Source organism: Sus scrofa, chromosome 3, assembly GCF_054392235.1.
Source record: "Sus scrofa isolate SSC_HxYL_T2T_F1_AM1 chromosome 3, Sscrofa_HxYL_maternal_Yorkshire_Landrace_v2.0, whole genome shotgun sequence".
NCBI classification, from domain to species: Eukaryota; Metazoa; Chordata; class Mammalia; order Artiodactyla; family Suidae; genus Sus; species Sus scrofa.
Genome location: NC_139385.1, coordinates 28,282,957 through 28,303,483, shown reverse-complemented (window position 1 = coordinate 28,303,483; position 20,527 = coordinate 28,282,957). Strand labels below are relative to the sequence as shown.

General features: G+C 54.7%; 2 protein-coding genes across 8 annotated transcripts in view; one reads left to right on the top strand and one right to left on the bottom strand.

Annotated features, from left to right (window-relative positions):
• The first annotated feature begins 812 nt into the window (after positions 1–812).
• PLK1 (polo like kinase 1) lies at positions 813–12,201 on the top strand. 2 transcript variants are annotated; one of them, XM_085017316.1, is made up of 10 exons: positions 813–1,288; positions 2,000–2,168; positions 3,110–3,254; positions 4,186–4,279; positions 6,171–6,390; positions 9,497–9,652; positions 10,711–10,788; positions 10,978–11,132; positions 11,225–11,407; positions 11,678–12,201. In XM_085017316.1, exons 1-10 carry the CDS (start codon positions 881–883, stop codon positions 11,882–11,884), a joined length of 1,815 nt encoding a protein of 604 aa, XP_084873442.1. In that variant the 5' UTR covers positions 813–880; the 3' UTR covers positions 11,885–12,201. The 2 variants fall into 2 exon arrangements, with proteins under 2 accessions (XP_084873442.1, XP_084873441.1); XM_085017315.1 differs by having other exon boundaries at positions 10,711–11,132.
• The window catches only part of ERN2 (endoplasmic reticulum to nucleus signaling 2), a 29,510-nt gene continuing 19,266 nt past the window's right edge, over positions 10,284–20,527 (bottom strand). For 3 of the 6 annotated variants that reach the window (XM_021086462.2, XM_021086463.2, XM_021086464.2), the window contains exons 14-22: positions 16,398–16,482; positions 16,068–16,257; positions 15,887–15,986; positions 15,601–15,800; positions 13,555–13,702; positions 13,335–13,462; positions 12,764–12,887; positions 12,609–12,676; positions 10,284–12,523 (exon numbers count right to left, since the gene is read on the bottom strand). In XM_021086462.2, coding sequence (XP_020942121.2) covers positions 12,311–12,523; positions 12,609–12,676; positions 12,764–12,887; positions 13,335–13,462; positions 13,555–13,702; positions 15,601–15,800; positions 15,887–15,986; positions 16,068–16,257; positions 16,398–16,482 — 1,256 coding nt within the window. In that variant the 3' untranslated portion in view covers positions 10,284–12,310. The remainder of the gene's footprint in view (positions 12,524–12,608; positions 12,677–12,763; positions 12,888–13,334; positions 13,463–13,554; positions 13,703–15,600; positions 15,801–15,886; positions 15,987–16,067; positions 16,258–16,397; positions 16,483–20,527) is intronic. The other 3 variants (XR_014840549.1, XR_014840550.1, XR_014840551.1) reach the window with 1 other exon arrangement.

Sequence of the window (20,527 nt, the reverse complement as noted above, 5' to 3'; positions counted from 1 at the left end):
ACAGTCCCTCTTACCAAACAATTGAAGGTCCACTATTTTAGGCGCTGGGAGACAGCAGTGAGCCAGCCAGCCGACTTTCTTGCAGAATAGCGGGGTGGGGGCTCTGGTTCTGTGCTTCTCAAACTTCCCTAAGTGTAGGACTCACTGGGAGGCCTGCGGTGAGGCCTGAAGCTTTGCCTTTCTAACAAGCTCCCAGGTGGTGATAATGCTGGTGGTTCCTGCACCATACTTTGAGTAGCCTTGAGCTGTAACCCAGAGGCTCGGGAGCAGCTGTTATTTGAAGGAGGGAAGTAGGGGGTTTGTCTTGAAGGTCACATTTGCCTGGCAAGCATCCTCTTTTTACTTAGATTTTAGTTTACTGCAGGGACTTGGAAGAGAGTTGATGACGTCGAAGGCGGGTGTTAAGGCTCTCCCAGCTACCTCTCGGCGCTGCCGGGTCTCCGTTCTCAGTTTATAAGCTCGAAGGCGGGGCAGGGGTGAAGGAAGGTGATGGGAAAAACTTCCTGGGGGAGGTGCACGTGGACTGCCCGACCTTCCCCAGCCGCCGAGAAAGGGAGAAACCCCGAACTCCCCCTCTCCTGGGACTGGGTCTCAGCATCCCCACGCCGGGTCTGGTTTCCCAGGCATCCCACGTGTCCGCGAGTCCCTGTCAATCAAGCTTCTCCTCCCCGGGCTGGGCACGGGTTTAAAGGAGGCTGCTGCGCAGAGAGCTCCCATAGTGCCGCGCGGCGGGCGGGTTTGGATTTTAAATCCCCGCGGCCAATCAGTAGCGCGTAGGCTTTTGTAACGTTCCCGGCGCCGCGTTTGAATTCGAGGAGGGGCAGAGCGGTGCCAAGCCTCGGCCCAGACCCTGCTAGGTCCGCTGAGCAACTCCGGGGACATGAGTGCGGCGGCAACTACAGGGAAGCTGGCGCGGGCACCGGCTGACCCAGGAAAAGCCGGGGGCCCCGGAGTTGCAGCTCCCGGGGCCCCGGCGGCCGCTCCGCCGGCGAAAGAGATCCCGGAGGTCCTAGTGGACCCGCGCAGCCGGCGGCGCTATCTCCGCGGGCGCTTTCTGGGGAAGGGCGGCTTTGCCAAGTGCTTCGAGATCTCGGACGCGGACACGAAGGAGGTGTTCGCCGGCAAGATCGTGCCGAAGTCGCTGCTGCTCAAGCCGCACCAGAAGGAGAAGATGTCCATGGAGATATCCATTCACCGCAGCCTTGCCCACCAGCACGTCGTCGGCTTCCACGGCTTTTTCGAGGACAACGACTTCGTGTTCGTGGTGCTGGAGCTCTGCCGCCGGAGAGTGAGTGTCGCTGCTGGGAAACTGGAGCTGCCTGCAGGCTGGGGTTGGGGCGTCCGGACCCAGCTGCTGGGGAGGGGACCCCCCGGGACTCGGAGCTGCTGGAGAGGAGGTCCTGGGTGGGAATCTCGAGCTGGGAGTGGAGAAGGTCTCGAGTAGAGAGGGGGCTTGGCACTTGGGGCTGCTAGGGGAGGCGGGTTCGGGTTTAGTGGAGCCCGGGTCGCGTTGCCTCTAGGGAAGGCGGCTCAAGGACGCTAGGAGTTGGGCGGAGTTGGGGAGGCGCGGGTCGCGGGAGAGCCCTGATAATGGTCTTCCGGAGTTGCTAGGTACGGTGTGCTCTGGACCTTCCGGAGTGGGGTTGGGTCAGGCACAGGGTAGTTGGAGCCAGATTTGGGGGCTTCCGGGGAGGAGAGGGGTCAGAAAAGGGATCTCTTGCTGCGGAAGAGGCCTGGCGAGGGGGTGGCTGGGGGGGGGGGGCATACGGGGTACTCTTGAACTTGCTGAAGGGTTGAGAGAGGAGTCCCAGGTAAGGGAGCTGGTGGGAGAGAGGGCGCTCTGAACCGTTGTGGCCTGGCTTAGGGGAGAGTGGAGAGCATAGCTGTCCTGGAGAAGGACTGCTGGGTAGGGTCCTAGGCAGCTTTCACCTAATGATACTGCTTCCCTGCCTTGGGCCTGAGTACCCACTGCCCGTTCCTCCTTCCTCCCCTCGCCAAGTCTCTCCTGGAGCTGCACAAGCGGAGGAAAGCACTCACCGAGCCTGAGGCCCGCTACTATCTGCGGCAGATCGTCCTCGGCTGCCAGTACCTGCACCGAAACCGTGTTATTCACAGAGACCTCAAGCTGGGCAACCTCTTCCTGAACGAGGATCTGGAGGTGAAAATAGGTGAGGAGCTGGGCCTGCAAGGGCGTTTGACATTGCAGGAAGTGGGAATGAGGAGGAGCTGGGAGAAAGGAAATGGGAAGGCGAGGAAGGAGGGAGGAAGAGAAGGATGGTCTGAGCTGTTGATTGCCTCTAGAATCATCTCATTAGTACAGAAATTTAAAACAAAGAGCCACAAACCAGCATCCCGAATTCGTTTGCACTTTTTTTTTTGAAATTAATGTAAAAATCTAGATTCAAAGCTCTTTTTAAAAAATTGGGAGCTTCAGCTGTCCAGGGACAGCCTTCCCTCAGGGCAGCTCTTTGCTAGACTGAAAAGCAGCGTGTTCCTTTAGACCTCCGGTTTGCCACAGTCCCCACCCCTCCCTATTACTTCATCACAAACTTGCCAAGTAGCAGTCTTCATGTTTATTTGCTTAATCCTGGAAGGCACTTGAGTTTTGCTCTCCCTATCAATTCCCTTTGAGAGGAAGACCTCCTTTCTGAGGGGAGGGGTGAGGTCTCTGGGAGGGTGTCCCCCTGCCCCCCGGCCAGCATGGTGGGAGGATTCCTGGGGAAGCCTTGATGAGAGGCTTGAGGGAACTAACGACCCTGGTACTTTTTGTTTGTTTTTTTAGGGCCACACCCGTGGCACATGGAGGTTCCCAGGCTAGAGGTCTAATCAAAGCTACAGCTGCCAGCCTACACCACAGCCACAGCAAGGCGGGGAGCTAAGCCACATCTGCAACCTACACCACACTTCACGGCGACGCCGGACCCTTAACCCATGCGTGAGGCCAGGGATCGAACCCACAACGTCACGGTTACTAGTCGGATTTGTTTCCGCTGCCCCACAACGGGAGCTCTGACCTTGGTTCTTGAAGGTTACACCTGAACCAGCTGTCAGCAGTGACAGATGGCAGAGGCTAAAGTCTGAGGTCCCCCTCTTCCTCTCTCTGTCCCAGGGGATTTTGGACTGGCAACCAAAGTCGAGTATGACGGGGAACGGAAGAAGACCCTGTGCGGGACTCCTAATTACATAGCTCCTGAGGTGCTGAGCAAGAAAGGACACAGTTTCGAGGTGGACGTGTGGTCTATTGGGTGCATCATGTAAGTTGGGACTTGTCTTCAGGACCCACCCTCGACATCTCCCCCAGCAGACCTTAATCCTGTAGACCTTTCTGCCTGTGGAAAGGCTGCTCCACAGGACACACTGCCACCAAGGAAGCCTCGTTTCTGTATCTTTTTTTTCTCCCTGATGTTTCCTGATTCCTGTAGCCTGGGCTGCAGGTCCAGGGAATGGAGGAGGGAAGGTCGCCACAAACTCACTTCAGTCACTTGCCATTCAGAGTCTGGCAGACCAGCCAGCAGCAGCATCTAGAAACTTGTTAGAAACACAGAATCTCAGGACCCAGGCTTTTAAGACCCTTGAGTGATTTCCTTGCACAGTAAAGTATTAAAACCTCCCATCTAGAAAGAAGCATTGGGTGCGAGGAATGAGGCCAGGAGTTACAGCTGGCGGCAGGAGGGCTTGCCACCTGTCTGGGTCAGGGCCGTCAGAGGTGGGTGAGTGGAGGGCAGAGTAGGGCCTGTTCAGGTGGTAGCCCTTTCGATGCTGCTCTGGGTCCTGGAGAGTTAGAAATGAGTTGCAGCGATGGCTTTCCTACTTCTTTGCAGTGGGAGTTTTTCAAATGAAAGCTTGTAGCCTTGAGTATGAGAAGTATTAACTGTGGAGCTGCCTCTGTAGGAGCAGCTGGCCCACCTGCTTTGACCTGTTGTGTGTTGGCTGGCGGCCTCTGGGGCCCTAGATTACTGCAGGCTCGAGCCAGAAAGTCACCCACCCATGAGAACCCAGTCTCATCACCTCTATTCTACTGACTCCCCCCACCCCCCATGCCCGTGGACTTTCGGGCTGCCCTCTGGGGCCCCAGGGTCCTAGTGAGTGTCCAGAGGATGTCTGACTTTCTGGCCCCAAGATGATTCCTCCTGCATCTGGGTTTTGGGTGGGCGCCTTGAGCCAAATCCCTCCTTGTGCTTACAGGTATACCTTGTTAGTGGGCAAGCCACCCTTTGAGACCTCTTGCCTTAAAGAGACCTACCTCCGGATCAAGAAGAATGAGTACAGTATTCCCAAGGTGACTGAAAACGCTTTTTTGTTTGTTTGTTTGTTTTTTGGGGGTTTTTTGTCTTTTTTTATTGTTGTTGTTGTTGTTGTTGTTGTTGTTGCTATTTCTTGGGCTGCTCCCACGGCATATGGAGGTTCCCAGGCTAGGGGTCGAATCGGAGCTGTAGCCACCGGCCTACGCCAGAGCCACAGCAACTCGGGATCTGAGCCGCGTCTGCAACCTACACCACAGCTCACGGCAACGCCGGATCGTTAACCCACTGAGCAAGGGTAGGGACCGAACCCGCAACCTCATGGTTCCTAGTCAAGATTCGTTAACCACTGCGCCACAACAGGAACTCCTGAAAACGCTTTTAAGTTTACATTTATTTTAAGTCTTACCTCCCCCCCCCATCCCAAGCTATTTACTGAACCCCGCATATCCTGAGGACAGAGGTAGGTCAGTCCCACCCTTAGGATTCCCACAAGAGTTTTGGGGGTCCTTATCTGAAATTGTATCCAGAATCTGACATTTGTGCACAAAAGCATTTTGGGGGGTTGGGGAGAGCGTTTGTAGGTTCTCAAAGGTTGGGCAGATAACCCAAAAGATGTGTAAAATAAAAAGAGAGTGAGGAGTTCCTGTCGTGGCTCAGTAGAAATGAATCTGACTAGCGTCCATGAGGACGCAGGTTCGACACCTGGCCTCGCTCAGTGGGTTAAGGATCCTGAGTTGCCATGAGCTGTGGTGTAGGCAGCAGACTCTGCTTGGATCCCGCATTGCTGTGGCCATGGTGTAGGCCGGCAGCTACAGCTCCAATTCCACCCCTAGCCTGGGAACCTCCATATGCTGTAGGTGCGGCCCTAAAAAAAAAAGAGAGAGAGAGGAGGGAGTAGGAGGCAGACAGAGAAGCGCTGCTTAAGCCTTGGAAGTGGGCCATCTTGATTCAGATGGTCTCTGCCACTTAGCAGCCCGAACACAATGAGCCCCTAGCCCAGAGCACCTCGTGTCAATAAGTGCTCACAGAGTCACGAACCGCTATGCGTGCAGAGTGGGGTGCTTTTGCAGCCACCAGCTTGAGCACATTGAGAGGGACAGGCTGCAGCAGCCAGGCACACCGCCGCTTTCCCGTTTGGTATCTTTGCCTTGTGTGTGAAGCCAAGAGCCCTATCTCCATAAGGACAGACGGACTGAATCTGTCACCAAGGGTCAGTCATTGAACAGAGCACAGAGTGGTTCCGAGCGTGGGTGCTGGAGCTGCCTGTGCCTCGGTGTGGGTGCTGGCTCCATCGCTTACTAGGGGTGTATTCTAAGGCACTTCACCCCTCTGTGCCTCGGTTTCCTCATCTGCACAAGGGGGGAGTTACAGAGATCTTTCTTTGCACCTTTGGCGCTTCTGTGGGGACTAAATGAGTTGATATACCTGAAGTGGTTAGAATGCTGGCCCACAGTAAGTGCATAGTTGATGCTAGGCTATTACTGTGCATTTGACCTGGGCCAGGCTGGATCTCCTCACCAGGACCCCAAGCTTGGCGCTGTGTCCCTGTTTTCTAGATGGAGATACAAAGGCTCCAAAAGTCAGGTTAATTGTCACAGCTGATATTAGGGGATAGAGCTGAGACTTAAACCAGGTCTTTACAAGCTCCGAGCCTGTGTTCTCAAGTGTTGCTCTAGCCGTGAGCAACTTGAATTGTGCCAGCACAAATTCTGGGACGACAATGCCTTCAAATTAATCTCGAGTCTTAAGAGGAAGGAGAAAGGATCATTCTCGCCACCTAGGTTGACACTTGTCAACTCGGTAAAGCTCGTAGTGGAATCTTGGCATGTCGGTAGCCGCCGCATGTGGCATGTTAGAGGCTGGGGTGGGGGCCCGCCCTCAGGTCCCCCCTCACATCCTGCTTATGGCTGTCCCTCTCCACTCCAGCACATCAACCCCGTGGCCGCCTCCCTCATCCAAAAGATGCTTCAGACGGATCCCACTGCCCGCCCAACCATTCACGAGCTGCTCAATGACGAGTTTTTCACTTCCGGCTATATCCCCGCCCGCCTCCCCATCACCTGCCTCACCATCCCACCGAGGTTTTCAATTGCTCCCGGTAGCCTGGACCCCAGCAGCCGGAAGCCTCTCACAGTCCTCAATAAAGGTAAACCAGGGTCGGGGTAGACCGCAGATGCCAAGAGAGCCTAGGCCTCAGGTGTGTAAACGGCTGGCCCCCAAGGCTCAGGTGTGCAGTGGGACAGGCCCCAGCTTCTGACAGAATGCCCTTCTTCCTACGGCCCTCTCAGGAAAGACAGACCTTAACCAGAGCTGAATCAGGCCTTTCATGCCTCCAAGGAAGAGAGTGACAGAATGCCATGCCTGAAAAAGTCTTACCAATTAAAAACATTGGCTACGGAGTTCCTGTCGTGGCTCAGTGGTTAATGAATCTGACTACGAACCATGAGGTTGCGGGTTCGGTCCCTGCCCTTGCTCAGTGGGTTAAGGATCCGGCTTTGCCCTGAGCTGTGGTGTAGGTCACAGACGCGGCTCAGATCCCGAGTTGCTGTGGCTCTGGCGTAGGCCGGCGGCTACAGCTCTGATTAGACCCCTAGCCTGGGAACCTCCATATGCCGTGGGAGCGGCCCTAGAAAAGGCAAAAAGACAAAAAAAAAAAAAAAAATTTGGCTAAAATCACCTTGTATAGTTCATTGGAAAAATGTTGAACAATTTCAGCTACGCACATAGAGCTCAAGGCAGTAGCCCCCCACAGCCCCACCAGACTCAACAGTCACGTTTGCTTCATCGCTCCTGCTTTGTTCCTTTGAAGTTTTTTTGAGCTTAATCCCAAACATCTTGCCATTTCACCCCCATACACTTAAAGAGGATGCAGCTCTTTGAGAGGATGGACCTTTTTTACAAAACCACATCCCATTGTTTCTGTTGTCCTTGTTTCAGAGAACAGAATTAGGAAGGCCATGATAGGGGTGGGGGCACCTTGAGTTGATGCTGCTAGTTCTGATTCGCATTTTTTATTTTACCATATTATTTAGATATTATTTCAAAATTATGAAAAGGTGTAAGAGACAAAAACCTTCTGTATCTTGTACCCCTTTCTCCACCAATTAACATTTTTCTACATTTGCTCTCTCTCGCTTTCTCTATATATATAATTTTCCCCCTAAACTATCTGATAGTAAGTTGTATACATTTTGGCCTTTGCTACTTAATACTTCAGTGTATATTTCCTAAAAACAAAGATTCTTTTACGTAGCCACAGCACACCACAGAGTTGTCAAGTTCAGGTAATTTCACATTGATGCCAGACTTAGAGCAATCTTATTCTCCACTGGGAAGTTACTACTTTAATTTTCCTTTGGTAACTTGTGTCTGATTTAAATGTAATAATATAGAATTTTTGCTTTATTTATTTTATTTTATTTTTTTGTCTTTTCAAGGGCCACACGCGCAGCATATGGAGGTTCCCAGGCTAGGGGTCAAATCAGAGCTGTAGCCACTGGCCTACACCACAGCCACAGCAACTCGGGATCTGAGCCGCGTCTGTGACCTACACCACAGCTCAGGGCAACGCCGGATCCTTAACCCACTGAGTGAGGCCAGGGATCAAACCTGCAACCTCATGGTTCCTAGTCGGATTCGTTAGCCACTACGCCACGACGGGAACTCCTAGAGTTTTGACTTTAATTTTATACTTCTTTTCCCTTACATTGAAAACCTTGTTTCCTTACACCGTATACATGAATTCTCAACATGTATAAAGTAGTTACTGCTATGATGTTTACTTCTTGCAGTTCTCTTTGTCTTAGAATATATTCTGCTTAAAAGCCACTTGAGATACTTTCTCTGTGTGGGTATGGCACCAATTTAATATAGGAGTTAATTTCAGTTATAATACTGCTATTCTAAGGATTATATTACTATTTGCTTTAATTCATGATCACTTGGTTAAGGTGGTACCTTCACTGCAGAGTTCCTGCTCTTCCTTTTGTGATAAAGTAATACCTTGTCGGGAGCTCCTCTGAGAGGATTCTGTTTCTCCTCAGACTTTAACCCACTGATTTTAGCATCCCTGGTGGATCTTGCCTGCAGCACTTTTTTTCTTTTTCTTTTTTTTTTGTCTTTTTTGTCTTTTTGCCATTTCTTGGGCCTTTCTTGCGGCATATGGAGGTTTCCGGGCTAGGGGTCCAATCGGAGCTGCAGCCACTGGCCTACACCAGAGCCACAGCAACTCGGGATCCGAGCCACGTCTGCAACCTACACCACAGCTCACGGCAATGCCAGATCCTTAACCCACTGAGCAAGGCCAGGGACTGAACCCGCAACCTCATGGTTCCCAGTCGTATTCCTTAACCACTGCATCACGACGGGAACTCCCAACATAGACTTTCTTTTTTTCTTTTTTTGGCCACGCTGGGGCATATGGAGTGCCTGTGCCAGGGATCAGAACTGAGCCCCAGTCTTGACCTAAGCCGCAGCTGCAGCAATGCCAGATCCTTAACCCACTGTGCCAGGCAGGGGATGGAACCTGTGATCCAGCACTCCCGAGACGCTGCCTATCCTGCACAGCGGGAACTCCACAGCATAGATTTTCTTAAATGAAAATTCAGATCTTTAAATATTTTAAGAAGAATTTATGTTTTCAGGGAGAACTAGCACATGAAGAATTAAACATTTAAGCATAAAGACAATAAAACTTGCCCATGCTTCTGTCATCCAAATATAACCAATGTTAAATTTAAATGTCAGTGTGTATCCTTTCAGACTTTGGTCATATATAAGGACATAAAGCAGATTTTAGCAAGGGAGAAAATCACTTCCATTTTCACTGCATGCCTGCTTAATCCATCTTGCTGATGGGTTGCAGTTACTGAGCCCTCCCTTTATCCTGGATGCTGAAGATGCATTTAATTCTTGGATAGAAAGCAGGCAGCTCCAAGCTGCTCGTGCCTTCGAGCTTGTCTCCCTGAGTGACCAGGGATGTCCTGAGGGCCCAGCATAGGGTCAGAGGCCTGAGCATCTGAAGCTCAGTGGCTGCATGCAGCCTTGAAGCCTTCCCACAGGTAGCAGTGAGAATACCAGGGGCTGTCACCTGGGCAGGGCATGTCCACTCTCATAACCTGGCACTGACTCCATTTATCCAGAGCAGTGGCAGTGAAAAGAGCTCTTCCCTGGGGACAGTACCAGCGTGATGGGGGGGGGCCCTGCACCCTCCCGACCTGCAGCCTAATGACCGTGTCTCATCTTCTTCCCAGGCATGGAGAACCCCATGCCCGAGCGTCCCCGGGAAAAAGAGGAGCCCGTGGTGCGGGAGACCAGTGAGGCGGCTGACGGCCACCTAGGCGACATGCTGCAGCAGCTCCACAGCGTCAACGCCTCCAAGCCCTCAGAGCGGGGGCTGGTGAGGCAAGGTGGGCACTGCAGGCCGGGGCATCTGGAGCAGGCGGAGGAGCCTCAACCCTGGAGTGCTGGAGCTTGGCCCAGGCCCCATCTCCATCATACCTTCACTTCCCCCGTTTTCCCTACATTACAACCCAGACAGGGTGGTCTGCTGGCCCAGGCCCTCCATGGTCGGGCCCCTTCCTTCTTTTTCTTTTTCCTTTTTTAGTCTTTTTGCCTCTTCTAGGGCTGCTTCCCGCAGCATATGGAGGTTCCCAGGCTAGGGGTCAAATCGGAGCTGTAGCCACCGGCTTACGCCAGAGCCACAGCAACTCGGGATCCAAGCTGTGTCTGCAACCTACACCACAGCTCACGGCAACGCCGGATCCTTAACCTCTTTTCTGACTCATCTCTTCTGCCTCCATAAGCACCGTCTCTTCCAGCAGCTCCGCGCGCTGCCAGATATATTTGCACATACTGACTTCCACTTGGGCCTTCAGAACAGTGGAAATGACAGACCCAGACGTGCTCCAGCCCTGAGGGGCTCTGGCTGGCCCCATTCCCTGCCCCTGGCACGCACGTCCTCCAGATCCCTGCATGGCTCACACTCACCCCCTCATGTGTCTGCCACAAGCATCTCCCTGCCCCGCCTCCTAGCACTTCTCAAGTTACCATATTTGTTTATTGTATTTAAAAGCAGGGATCATGGCCTGCACAGAACATGACATTTTCATGTACCTGGAACTCTCTTCTCACAATTTTTCAATCAGTCAGCATTCACTGACTCTCGCCACGACTGAAGTGACTTACATGTTTACACTGATGGCTCTCTGTCCCTACGGCCATTGCTCACTGTACTGCGGTGGCACCTGGTACATGGTGGGCTTTGGATAAATGGGGCAGCTGGACGCATGAGTGGATGCTCTGCACTGTGACCGTCCGTTCAGTGCTGCCTGTCTGAGCTTGTCGCCGTCAGAGGCCCTGCTGTGCTCTTTGGGGTGGGGAGATGCTTTCCAGGCCTCTCGACCGAGCTGCCTGGTGCGGGGACAAGGCTGGTCCTGACTAGTTGTCTTGTCTGTTTCTGCTGCAGAAGAGGCTGAGGATCCCGCCTGCATCCCCATCTTCTGGGTCAGCAAGTGGGTGGACTATTCAGACAAGTACGGCCTCGGTAGGTGTCTCCCAGGCAGGTGGGGGGCTCAGGTCCGGCTGCGTGCCCCTGCGAGTTGTTATGGGCTCTGGCCTTTCTTGGCTCCCAGGTTCTCTGCTCTCAACACTCTCCTGTCTCCATCCCAGCTCCCAGTGCTCCCCCCCTGCTCCCCGCTCCCCCTTTCTGAGGTCTCCCTCCACCTGCCGCTAGGGTATCAGCTGTGCGACAACAGCGTGGGGGTGCTCTTCAATGACTCCACGCGCCTCATCCTCTACAACGACGGGGACAGCCTGCAGTACATTGAGCGTGATGGCACGGAGTCCTACCTCACCGTGAGTTCCCACCCCAACTCCTTGATAAAGAAGGTGAGTGCGGCCTGGTTATTGCAGGGGAGTGAGGGCTGTGCGCGGGCGGATGGGGCTCTAACCCTGGACTCCCTCCCTCCCTCCGCAACTAGATCACTCTCCTTAAGTATTTCCGAAACTACATGAGCGAACACTTGCTGAAGGCGGGGGCCAACATCACACCCCGGGAAGGCGACGAGCTGGCCCGGCTCCCCTACCTGCGAACCTGGTTTCGCACCCGCAGCGCCATCATCCTGCACCTCAGTAACGGCTGCGTGCAGATCAACTTCTTCCAGGTGGGCCCTGGAGAGTTGGGGTGGAGGGGGGTTCTGCCGCCCAGCAGCGGGGGGCCCCCCAGAGCCAGGCGGGGAGTGGGAGGCCTGGGGCCCGTCCTTGGCGGCCAGCAGGAGAAGGGCGTGCAAGGGGGTGGGGTGAGGACCCCCTCAGGGTCCCCCCATCTGCTGGGATATCTGCCCTCTCCTGGCCCCCAGCACCCCCGGGCAGCTGGGATCCTCGATCGCCCTTAACCCCTGTCATCCATCCTCCTCCCCCTTCCTGCACCCCAGGACCACACCAAACTCATCCTGTGCCCGCTGATGGCCGCCGTGACCTACATCGACGAGAAGCGGGACTTCCGCACATACCGCCTGAGCCTCCTGGAGGAGTTCGGCTGCTCCAAGGAGCTGGCCAGCCGCCTGCGCTACGCCCGCACCATGGTGGACAAGCTGCTGAGCTCACGCTCGGCCACCAACCGCCTCAAGGCCTCCTCGTAGCCACCCCCGCTCCACCACCACCACCACCACCCCGGACTGGCGCCCTCCGCACCCCCACCAGCACCTTGGCCCATGCCGGTTAGCGCCCGTGGTGCTGTTTTATAGTGTGTCCCCTGCCCTGGGGGCCGGGGCGAGAGCTGTGTCCTCCCCGCAGGTGGGGGCCGCTGTGTAAGTTATTTTTGTACATGTCCCGGTGGGGCGTCTGTGGCCTCTTCCCCTTCCCTCAGCCCCACCACGTGAATTGTACAGAAGGTTGCTATTGAATTCGGGACTGTCCTTGCCCTGCCTTTATATACATTAAACAGACGTGAATCTTGCTTTGCTTGTGTTCCCTGAGGGGCACCTGGCACCTGGGCTCTGGCCACGCTGTCGCTCCCGCATCCCCAGCGGCCAAGCCCCCGCTGATCTTTTTGATGCAGGGCTGGCTCAGCTCCCAGCCGCCCCCGGGCTCGGCCCCCTGGCGCCCGCGGCCGGCGCGTAGTAGGGCAGGAAGAGGCTCTCGGAGGCACAGCTCCGCATGGCGCAGTAGGTGTGGAGCAGCAGCTGCGGGAAGCGGTCTGTGAAGTACTGGACGAAGCCGTCCGGGACGGGGCCCAGGGCCTGCCGTACCGCATCCGGGAGCTCCCTGTAGTGGTGCTTCTGGAGGGGTCGAAGCAGACAGCCAGGGCTCAGCTGGACCGGGCTGCCCCATCCGCCCAGGCCCCCTCCCAACCCCGGAGCACACCTTGTTCCTCACGGCGCGGAGCAGGTCTCGCACCGACGTGCCTTTATACCACCGGAACCTCCTCAGATCTGTGGACAGGGAAGTGGTTGGCACGGCTGTCCCCACTGGATGCCCCCCCCCACCAGCCTCCCAGGCCACCTGCGTCTGGCCTCTACCTGACTGCAGCGGCACTGAGATGTGCTTGTGCCAGTCACTCCGGACCACTTCGGTGCCCCCCGCCTCCAGTGCTGTCACCAGGGGCCCCTGCTCAGGCTCCTTCTCCAGCCAGTCGCTGACGTCCTAGGACCCACAGAGCTCCTGAGCCTCCTGGCCAGTGTGGGAGGCCACGGGCCAGGAGGGGAGCAGCCAGAGCTGCACGGTTTAGGGCAAGGATTGTCAGCTCCTGTGGAGTGTGGTGTCTCCGTGCTGGGCCGGGTCTAATCCAACCTGTGATGGAGATGCTGTTGCCCCCACTGTACTACAGACAGTCAAGCTGAGGCTCGGAGGCTCAAGGCCACACAAATGGAATGGGCTCTCTGGGCACAGGTATAGTAGGAGTGACAACTAGGGCCGAAAGGAACAGTGTGTGCTGTCACACACGGGCAGCTGGGTTTAGGAGTGTGGGCTCTGTCCTGGTTTTAGAGAAGGAGCTCTTTTCCCCCCCAGCCAACCTGGCTTCCCCTGTTCCTGGTGCTCAGGACCCAAACTTGGGATTTTCTGGGGCTGCTCCCAAGATTTCCCCCTGACCTGGAAGAACTGGAGCTGCTTGGCTCTGCTCCAGAAGAAGGGGTGGGCCAGCGCCTGCTGAGCAGAGGGGCGAGCCTGCGGCAGGGGGCTCAACATGGCCTCCACCAGGTTCCGGGCCACCACCTTGTCTGCAAGGGCAAGAGGGGAGGGTGGCTTCAGGCCCACCCAGCCTCTGCCCTGCCACCTCCCCCTTCTGCCAGCCCAGCCCAGACCCCCTCACCATGGGCTTCTTCCTCCAGGTGAGCCAGGCAGGGAGCCCCCGCAAGGATGTTGGCCTGGCGATAAAGACACTCTCCGAAGGGGTGGCTGCCACCGGAGAGCACGTAGTAGAACACGCAGCCTGCGGAGAAGATGTCCACGGCGCTGGTCTGGGGGCCAGAGGGACAAGCATGAGGAGGAAGTCGCTGCCTGGCTAGAGGCTCCCCAGGGATGACAGGGCAGCTGGGGACTTGGTTCAGACTACAATTCAAGGACGCTTTGTAAGAAGCATCTCCTTGGCCCTAGGTCCCCTCTCTGCACTGTTGAAAGGGGCCTGTGGTTTGCATCCCAGACCTGCCCCTACAGAGCCTCTAGTTAAGGTTTCCAGCTGTCATTCCTCCAGGTCTGGGGGGTGACAAGCCAGTGAAGTGGGCCAGGTGTGAGGCAAGGAGGCGGCCGTGCGGTCTGGACAATCTGGCACCACCCCTGTCTGCACATGGCTGCTGGCACTTAGCTTCAGCTGGTTGCTTCCAGGGGACTCTCAGGTGGAGGGCTTTGATTTTTCCAAGAGAATCCAAAAATCCAGACTTGCATGTGGAATTTCCCACAAGTTAAAATACTGACCAACAGTTTGGGGAAAAAAAAAAATCAAAGCTTGGGAGTTCCCGTTGTAAGGCAGGGGAAACAAATTCAACTGGCATCCATGAGGATGCAGGTTTGATCCCTGGCCTCACTCAGTGGGTTAAGGATCCCGTGTTGTGTGAGCTGTGGTGTAGGTCACAGACGCGGCTTGGTGTTGCTGTGGCTGTGGTGTAGGCAGGTGGCTGTAGCTCTGATTTGACCCCTAGCCTGGGAACCTCCATATGCCGCGGGTGTGGCCCTAAAAGGCAACACCCCCCCAAAAAAAAACCCCACAAAACTTGCACAAGCACCTAACATTGGACTGCCAGGTTGTCACTTCTAGTTTTCTCTCGACTTCAGGGTGGGGGGTGTCTTTGCGGGTTACTCTCATCCATGCCTGTGACTTTGCCTCACATACCGACTTAAATGTCTATAACCCTCGAGTCTTGAACGCAAGTGTCTGGGGGTCAGACACTGCTCTGTGTTTGACTATATTCGCTCAGCTGATGCTCCCCCAAGCCCTCCACGTCTGGGTGGGTTCTATGCCTTAAACTCACCAGGGGTCAGAGTTATTGGACGTGGGGCCTGGGCACTTGAATTTTCTCAAGTTCCCCAGGGATTCTGTTGCAGAGAAGAGATGAAAACCATTTTCTAGCTCTGGGCTTCTCAACCTCAGTACTATTGACCTTTCGGAGCAGTTAATTCTTTGTCCTAGGGGACCGTCCTGGGCATCGTAGGATGTTTAGCAGTGTCCCTGGCCTCTGTCCATTAGATGGCAGTCACAAGCCTCCCTTCCCTGCCAAGTGTGACAGCCAAAGTTATCTCCAGGCATTGCCCAATGCCCCCCGGACTGGCAAAACCATGCCTAGTTGAGAACCACCACTCTAAGTAAGATGGGAAGATCAAACCCAGTTTACAGATGAAGAAGGAGGCTTGGGGAGTTCCTGGTGGCTCAACAGGTGAAGGATTCGGCTTTGTCAATGTGATGGCTCTGGTTACTGGTGTGGTGCAGGGTTGATCCCTGGCCCAGGAACTTCTGCATGCCATAGGCATTGAACAGAAGGAAAGAAGGAAGGAAGGGAGGGAAGAAGGAAGGAAGAAAGAGTAAGAAAAGAAAGAGAGGAGTTCCTGTCGTGGTGCAGCAGAGATACTCCGACTAGGAACCATGAGGTGGCGGGTTTGATCCCTGGCCTCGCTCAGTGGGTTGAGGATCTGGCGTTGCCGTCGCAGACGCAGCTCGATTCTGGTGTTGCTGTGGCTGTGGTGTAGGTCGGCGGCTATAGCTCCCATTGGACCCCTAGCCTGGGAACCTCTATGTGCCGCAGGTGTGGCCCTAAAAAAAAAGAAAGAGAAACAGGTTTGGAGGAGTGGCTGAAAAGTCACATGGCAGGTGATTCGGAGCTGGACAGAAGAGGCACTGGGAAGGGAAGGATTCCTGAGGACTCACAGGGCTGTCTGGGGGGAGAAGCTGTAGGAGCTCAGGTGCCATCCAGCCTTCCGTGCCAGGGATGCCCGAACGGAGACTGAAGCTGCAGCGGCCAGCAGGTAGCTTCTTGCAGAGGCCAAAGTCTGAGAGGACCACTCGGCCTCGGCCCTGGCCATCAGGCCCTGCGATGAGGACGTTGCCTGGTTTCAGGTCCCGGTGCACTGTGAGAGCAGAGCAGAGCAGAGCTGAGAGCTGAGAGCCGAGAGGGGAGGCAGGGGCCTGGATGGGGCACGGGAGGCGTGGGTACCTATGTGTAAGGAATGCAGGTGAGCCAGGCCTGACATCAGCTGCTGCAGTGCCATCGTGGGCTCCAGGCCCCAGCCGTCCAGCTCCGGGTGTTCCACGTACTGGGGAGCAGCGAGGGGCAGAGCCTCACTCTGCAGTCCAGGACCCCACCACCACCCACCCATCTCTGAGCCAGGCCTCACCTCCCGCAGCGAGGCCCGGCAGAGCTCCAGGGCGATGTAGTGGAACTGGGGTCCCCGCTCTGTGCAGAAGTAGCGGAGCACGTTGGGGTGCCTGTCTGACTCCTGCAGAAGCTGCACCTCCCGCCGGACCAGACCAAAGCATTCACGGAGGAGCCGCTTGACAGCCACCGCCCGCCCCTCGAACTGTCCCCTGGGCGGTGGTGAGCAGAGGGCAGATGACAGAAAAGGTTAGGAATAGCACCCACCTTGGGGATCCTTTGAACGAACAGCTCTCCAGGGGACAGGGGGCCTCTCCAGCTGGGCTCTTGGCCACCACCACTCACCACTCACCGAAATACAAAAGTCCCGCCTGCCCCGCGGCCCAGCACGTCCTTGGGGTTGAAGGAAATCTTTCCCACCACGGTGAGCTGCTCGGCTGGGGGGAGAGGAGAGGCGGGAAAGTCTTGCAGAGCCTCCGCCTACAGCCACCACCCTGCCCGATCCAGACCCTGGCCGTGGCCTTTCTCCAGCTTCCCCCTTCCATGCCCGCCCGCTGCCAGACGGTCTGGGTCCAATGCCTGGTGCTGCCACTTGTGTGAACATGGGCAAGTGATTTAACCACTCCGCCCTGGTTTTCTCATCTCTAAAGCCGAGCTAAAGTGAAGGATCCTGCCTGCCTAGTATTATTGGGAAGATTAATGGAAGAAAGGGAGGGGCAGGGGGTTACTATACTGTCCTCTTTTGCTTCTCCCTCTTTTGGCATTTTCTTGTCTTTTTTTTTTTTTTTTTTTTTTTCCTTTTGCCATTTCTTGGGCCACTCGGCATACGGAGGTTCCCAGGCTAGGAGTCTCATCAGAGCTGTAGACGCCGGCCTACACCAGAGCCACAGCAACTTGGGATCCAAGCTGCATCTGCAACCCACACCACAGCTCACAGCAATGCTGGATCCTTAACCCACTGAACAGATCCAGGGATCGAACCCGCAGCCTTGTGGTTTCTAGTCGGATTCGTTAACCACTGCACCACGACGGGAACTCCCTCTTTTGGCATTTTCTGCCCAAGTTTCTTTTCTTTACTCTCGCTGCCACTCTCCTCCACCTTCACCAGTTATAATGAACCCTTAATTTTTTTTTTCTTGCTTTTTTTAAAGGGCTGCACCTGCCGCACATCGTTCCCAGGCTAGGGGTTGAATCAGTGCTGCAGCTGCTGGCCTATGCCACAGCCACAGCCATGCCAGATTCAAGCTGCATCTGCAGCTTACACCACAGCTCACGGCAATGCCGGATCTTAACCCATTGAGCGAGACCAGGGAGCGAACGTGCAACCTCATGGATACTACTCGGGTCCTTAACTTCTTGAGCCACAACAGGAAAACTCCCAATAAACCCTTTAAATTGAGGAATTGGCTTCAAATGGGAGGGAGGTGAGTGCTGTGGCAGAAGAGACTGTCCTGGGTGGGGTGGGGTGGGGGATGAGGGGAGTGAGCATTTGGATGCTGACCTGTCCCAGTTAGTTAGTTCTAGGAAGGCCTTGGTTTGTTGTTAAGAAGCGGGGAGGAAGTTCCTGTTGGGGCTCAGCGGGTTAAGAACCGGACTAGTGTTCACGAGGACACGGGTTCGATCCCTGGCCTCGATCAGTGGGTTAAGGATCTGGTGTTGCTGTAAGCTATGGCGTAGGTCAAAGATGTGGCTCGGATCTGGCATTGCTGTGGCTGTGGCATAGGCTGGCAACTGCAGCTCCAATTCGACCCCTAGCCTGGGAACTTCCATATGCTGCAGGTGCAGCTGTTTAAAAAAAAAGAGGGGGGAGTTGGCCCAGGCAGGCAGAGGACTTGGACATAGGGTCTCTTGCAAGGAACCCCTCACCATGACCAAAGCTCAGCTCCAAGGGGCCCCATGCATACAAGCTAAGTGTATCTGGCGCCCCCTAGAGTTGTGCCCCCCTCAGTGGCCCTGAGAACCCTTCTCCTTATGCAGAGCTGTCAACTTCAGTCTCTCTAATCTAGGAAAAGCAAATGAAAACCAGCATCGGGATCAGGGAGAAAAGTACCAAGCTGTCCCTCAGTACCGCTCTGGATTATGGGCTTAAACAGTTACTCTCATCTGTCAATGAGATGCAAGCAGTGACCTAAATTTATGTATCCTGGACTCTCAGGAGTGTGGGCCTGGAGCCTTGCTGGAAGCATATCACCCAGGTAAGATGGGTTGGTCTCTCTGGAAGCTCAGAAAGCAGGGTCAGAGTTTCTGGAAAGCCTGCTTTTTTTTTTTTTTTTTTAAGGGCTGCAGTTGCAGCATTTGGAAGTTCCTGGGCCAGGGGTCGAATCAGAACTGCAGCTGGGGGCCCACTATAGCCGCAGTGCACCAGATCCAAGCTGCATCTGCAACCTACGCTCATGGCAACGCTAGATCCTTAACCCACTGAGCGAGGCCAGGGATCAAACTCCACATCCTCATGGATACTAGTCAGGTTCTTAACCTGCTGAGCCACAGTGGGAACTCCTGGATGGCCTCTTTGAACAAGCCTGGCTCAGCTGCTCCAAGTGAGGGTCTCTGAACACTCGTGGTCCCTCTTCTGACCCACTTGCTTATTCTGTTGGTTTTCCTGTCTCTTGCTTCACTGCCTTCCCTGCTCTGGATGCCCTTGGCATGAGGTAAGTACTCGCTGTGTGCTTTCTGGGGTAGAGGTTCAGAGACACCCTCAGTGCTGGGATGGAGGCATGAAGGCCTTGAAGGCAGAAATAATGAGCTGGGGAGGCTCAATCTACACATACATATTTGCATACGGGCCATCCCTTGCTTCTTGCTCAGCTTTCTGTATCATGCTAATGGAGAAACAGCACATGCAGAAAAGTTCTAAAGTAATCAAAAGTTGTCACGTGATGCGGACACGGCACACAGACAGAATTCCCTCTGCAAACTCTGACAACACACAATGCATTGCGTTGCTTCTCTCTCTCTCTTTTTTTTTTTGGTTGTCTTTTTGCCTTTTCTAGGGCCGCTCCCATGGCATATGGAGGTTCCCAGGCTAGGGGTCAAATCGGAGCTGTAGCCGCTGGCCTACACCAGGGCCACAGCAACGTGGGATCCGAGCCACATCTGCAACCCACACCCCAGCTCACGGCAATGCCGGATCCTTAACCCACTGAGCGAGGCCAGGGATTGAACCCGCAACCTCATGGTTCCTAGTCGGATTCGTTAACCACTGCGCCACAACGAGAACTCCTGTGTTGCTTCTCTTACATGGGTTGGGAAACCCTTGAAATCAGTCACATACTTTCACGGGCGTTGCCCAAGTGCCAACAAAGGTAGTGTGCCAGATCTGCCCTGGCTTTGAGTTCCTGAGCTGCCATTTACTGGCTTTGTGGGTCTGGGGTAGAGGGGTGCCAGCCATGAAGCTTTCTGCCTCCATTCCCTCTTCCATACAGTGAAGGTTATTGTAGCATCCAACTCACAGAAATGTGAATATCATAGAAGTTCATGCAAGTGCAGCACTTAGAATAGTGCCCGGGAGTTCCTGTCGTGACTCAGCAGAAAAGAATCTGACTAGGAACCATGAGGTTGTGCATTCGATCCCTGGCCTCGCTCAGTGGGTTCAGGATCCGGCGTGGCCATGAGCTGTGGTGTAGGTCACAGATGCGGCTTGGATCTGGCATTGCTGTGGCTGTGGTGTAGGCTGGTGGCTACAGCTCCGATTAGACCCCTAGCCTGGGATCCTCCATATGCTGCAGGTGCAGCCCTAAAAAAAAAAAAAAAAAAAAAAAAAAAAAAAAAAGGAATAGTGCCTGGTACACAGTAAGCGCCATTGAAACGTTAGCGCTCAGTGTTCAAGCTTGATCGCCCCTGCCAGTGAATATACGTGGCTGGGGTCCTGGAGGACACCCAACCAAACATGTGTAGATGAATTCGTGGAAGTTAAAGGAGAGTAAGACGTGACTCCACTGCAGATGTCACGCATCATAGAAAAGGTCCCGAGGAACATCTGTCTCCTTGCACAAGAGGACTGAAACATCCAAGGTCAGCTTTCCTGGTGCAGATGTTCTGAGAATGGGTTAGGGACGGCCACGAGGTGCTGGTGCTGGAGGGCTTGTTTTGAAGAGTGGTTCTCGAAGCTTTTTGACCAACTGCCACTTCATTGATTTGACTATCCCTGCACTAAACCAAGATTTTGATGCACTGGACTCTGAATGGCTGCATATCAGATGGACAAGTCCCAGTCTATTAACCGTAGGGTGTTACACCTCACACCCACTCAGCACATACACACACCCTATATATCTACTGCATTGAGAAGGGGTGTTTGAACAACTCCAGGGCGCAGTGGCAGTAGTCATGGGCTCAACAGATATTCCCTGGGCCAGGCTCTGTGTCAACCTTGCAGCCGTAGGCAAGGCAGGCTTAGACATAGCAGCTCAGTCAGCCCAGGCACCTGTTCTCTAGTTTTGCCACAATCCCCACCACTCCCTAATCTCTCTCCTACTTGGC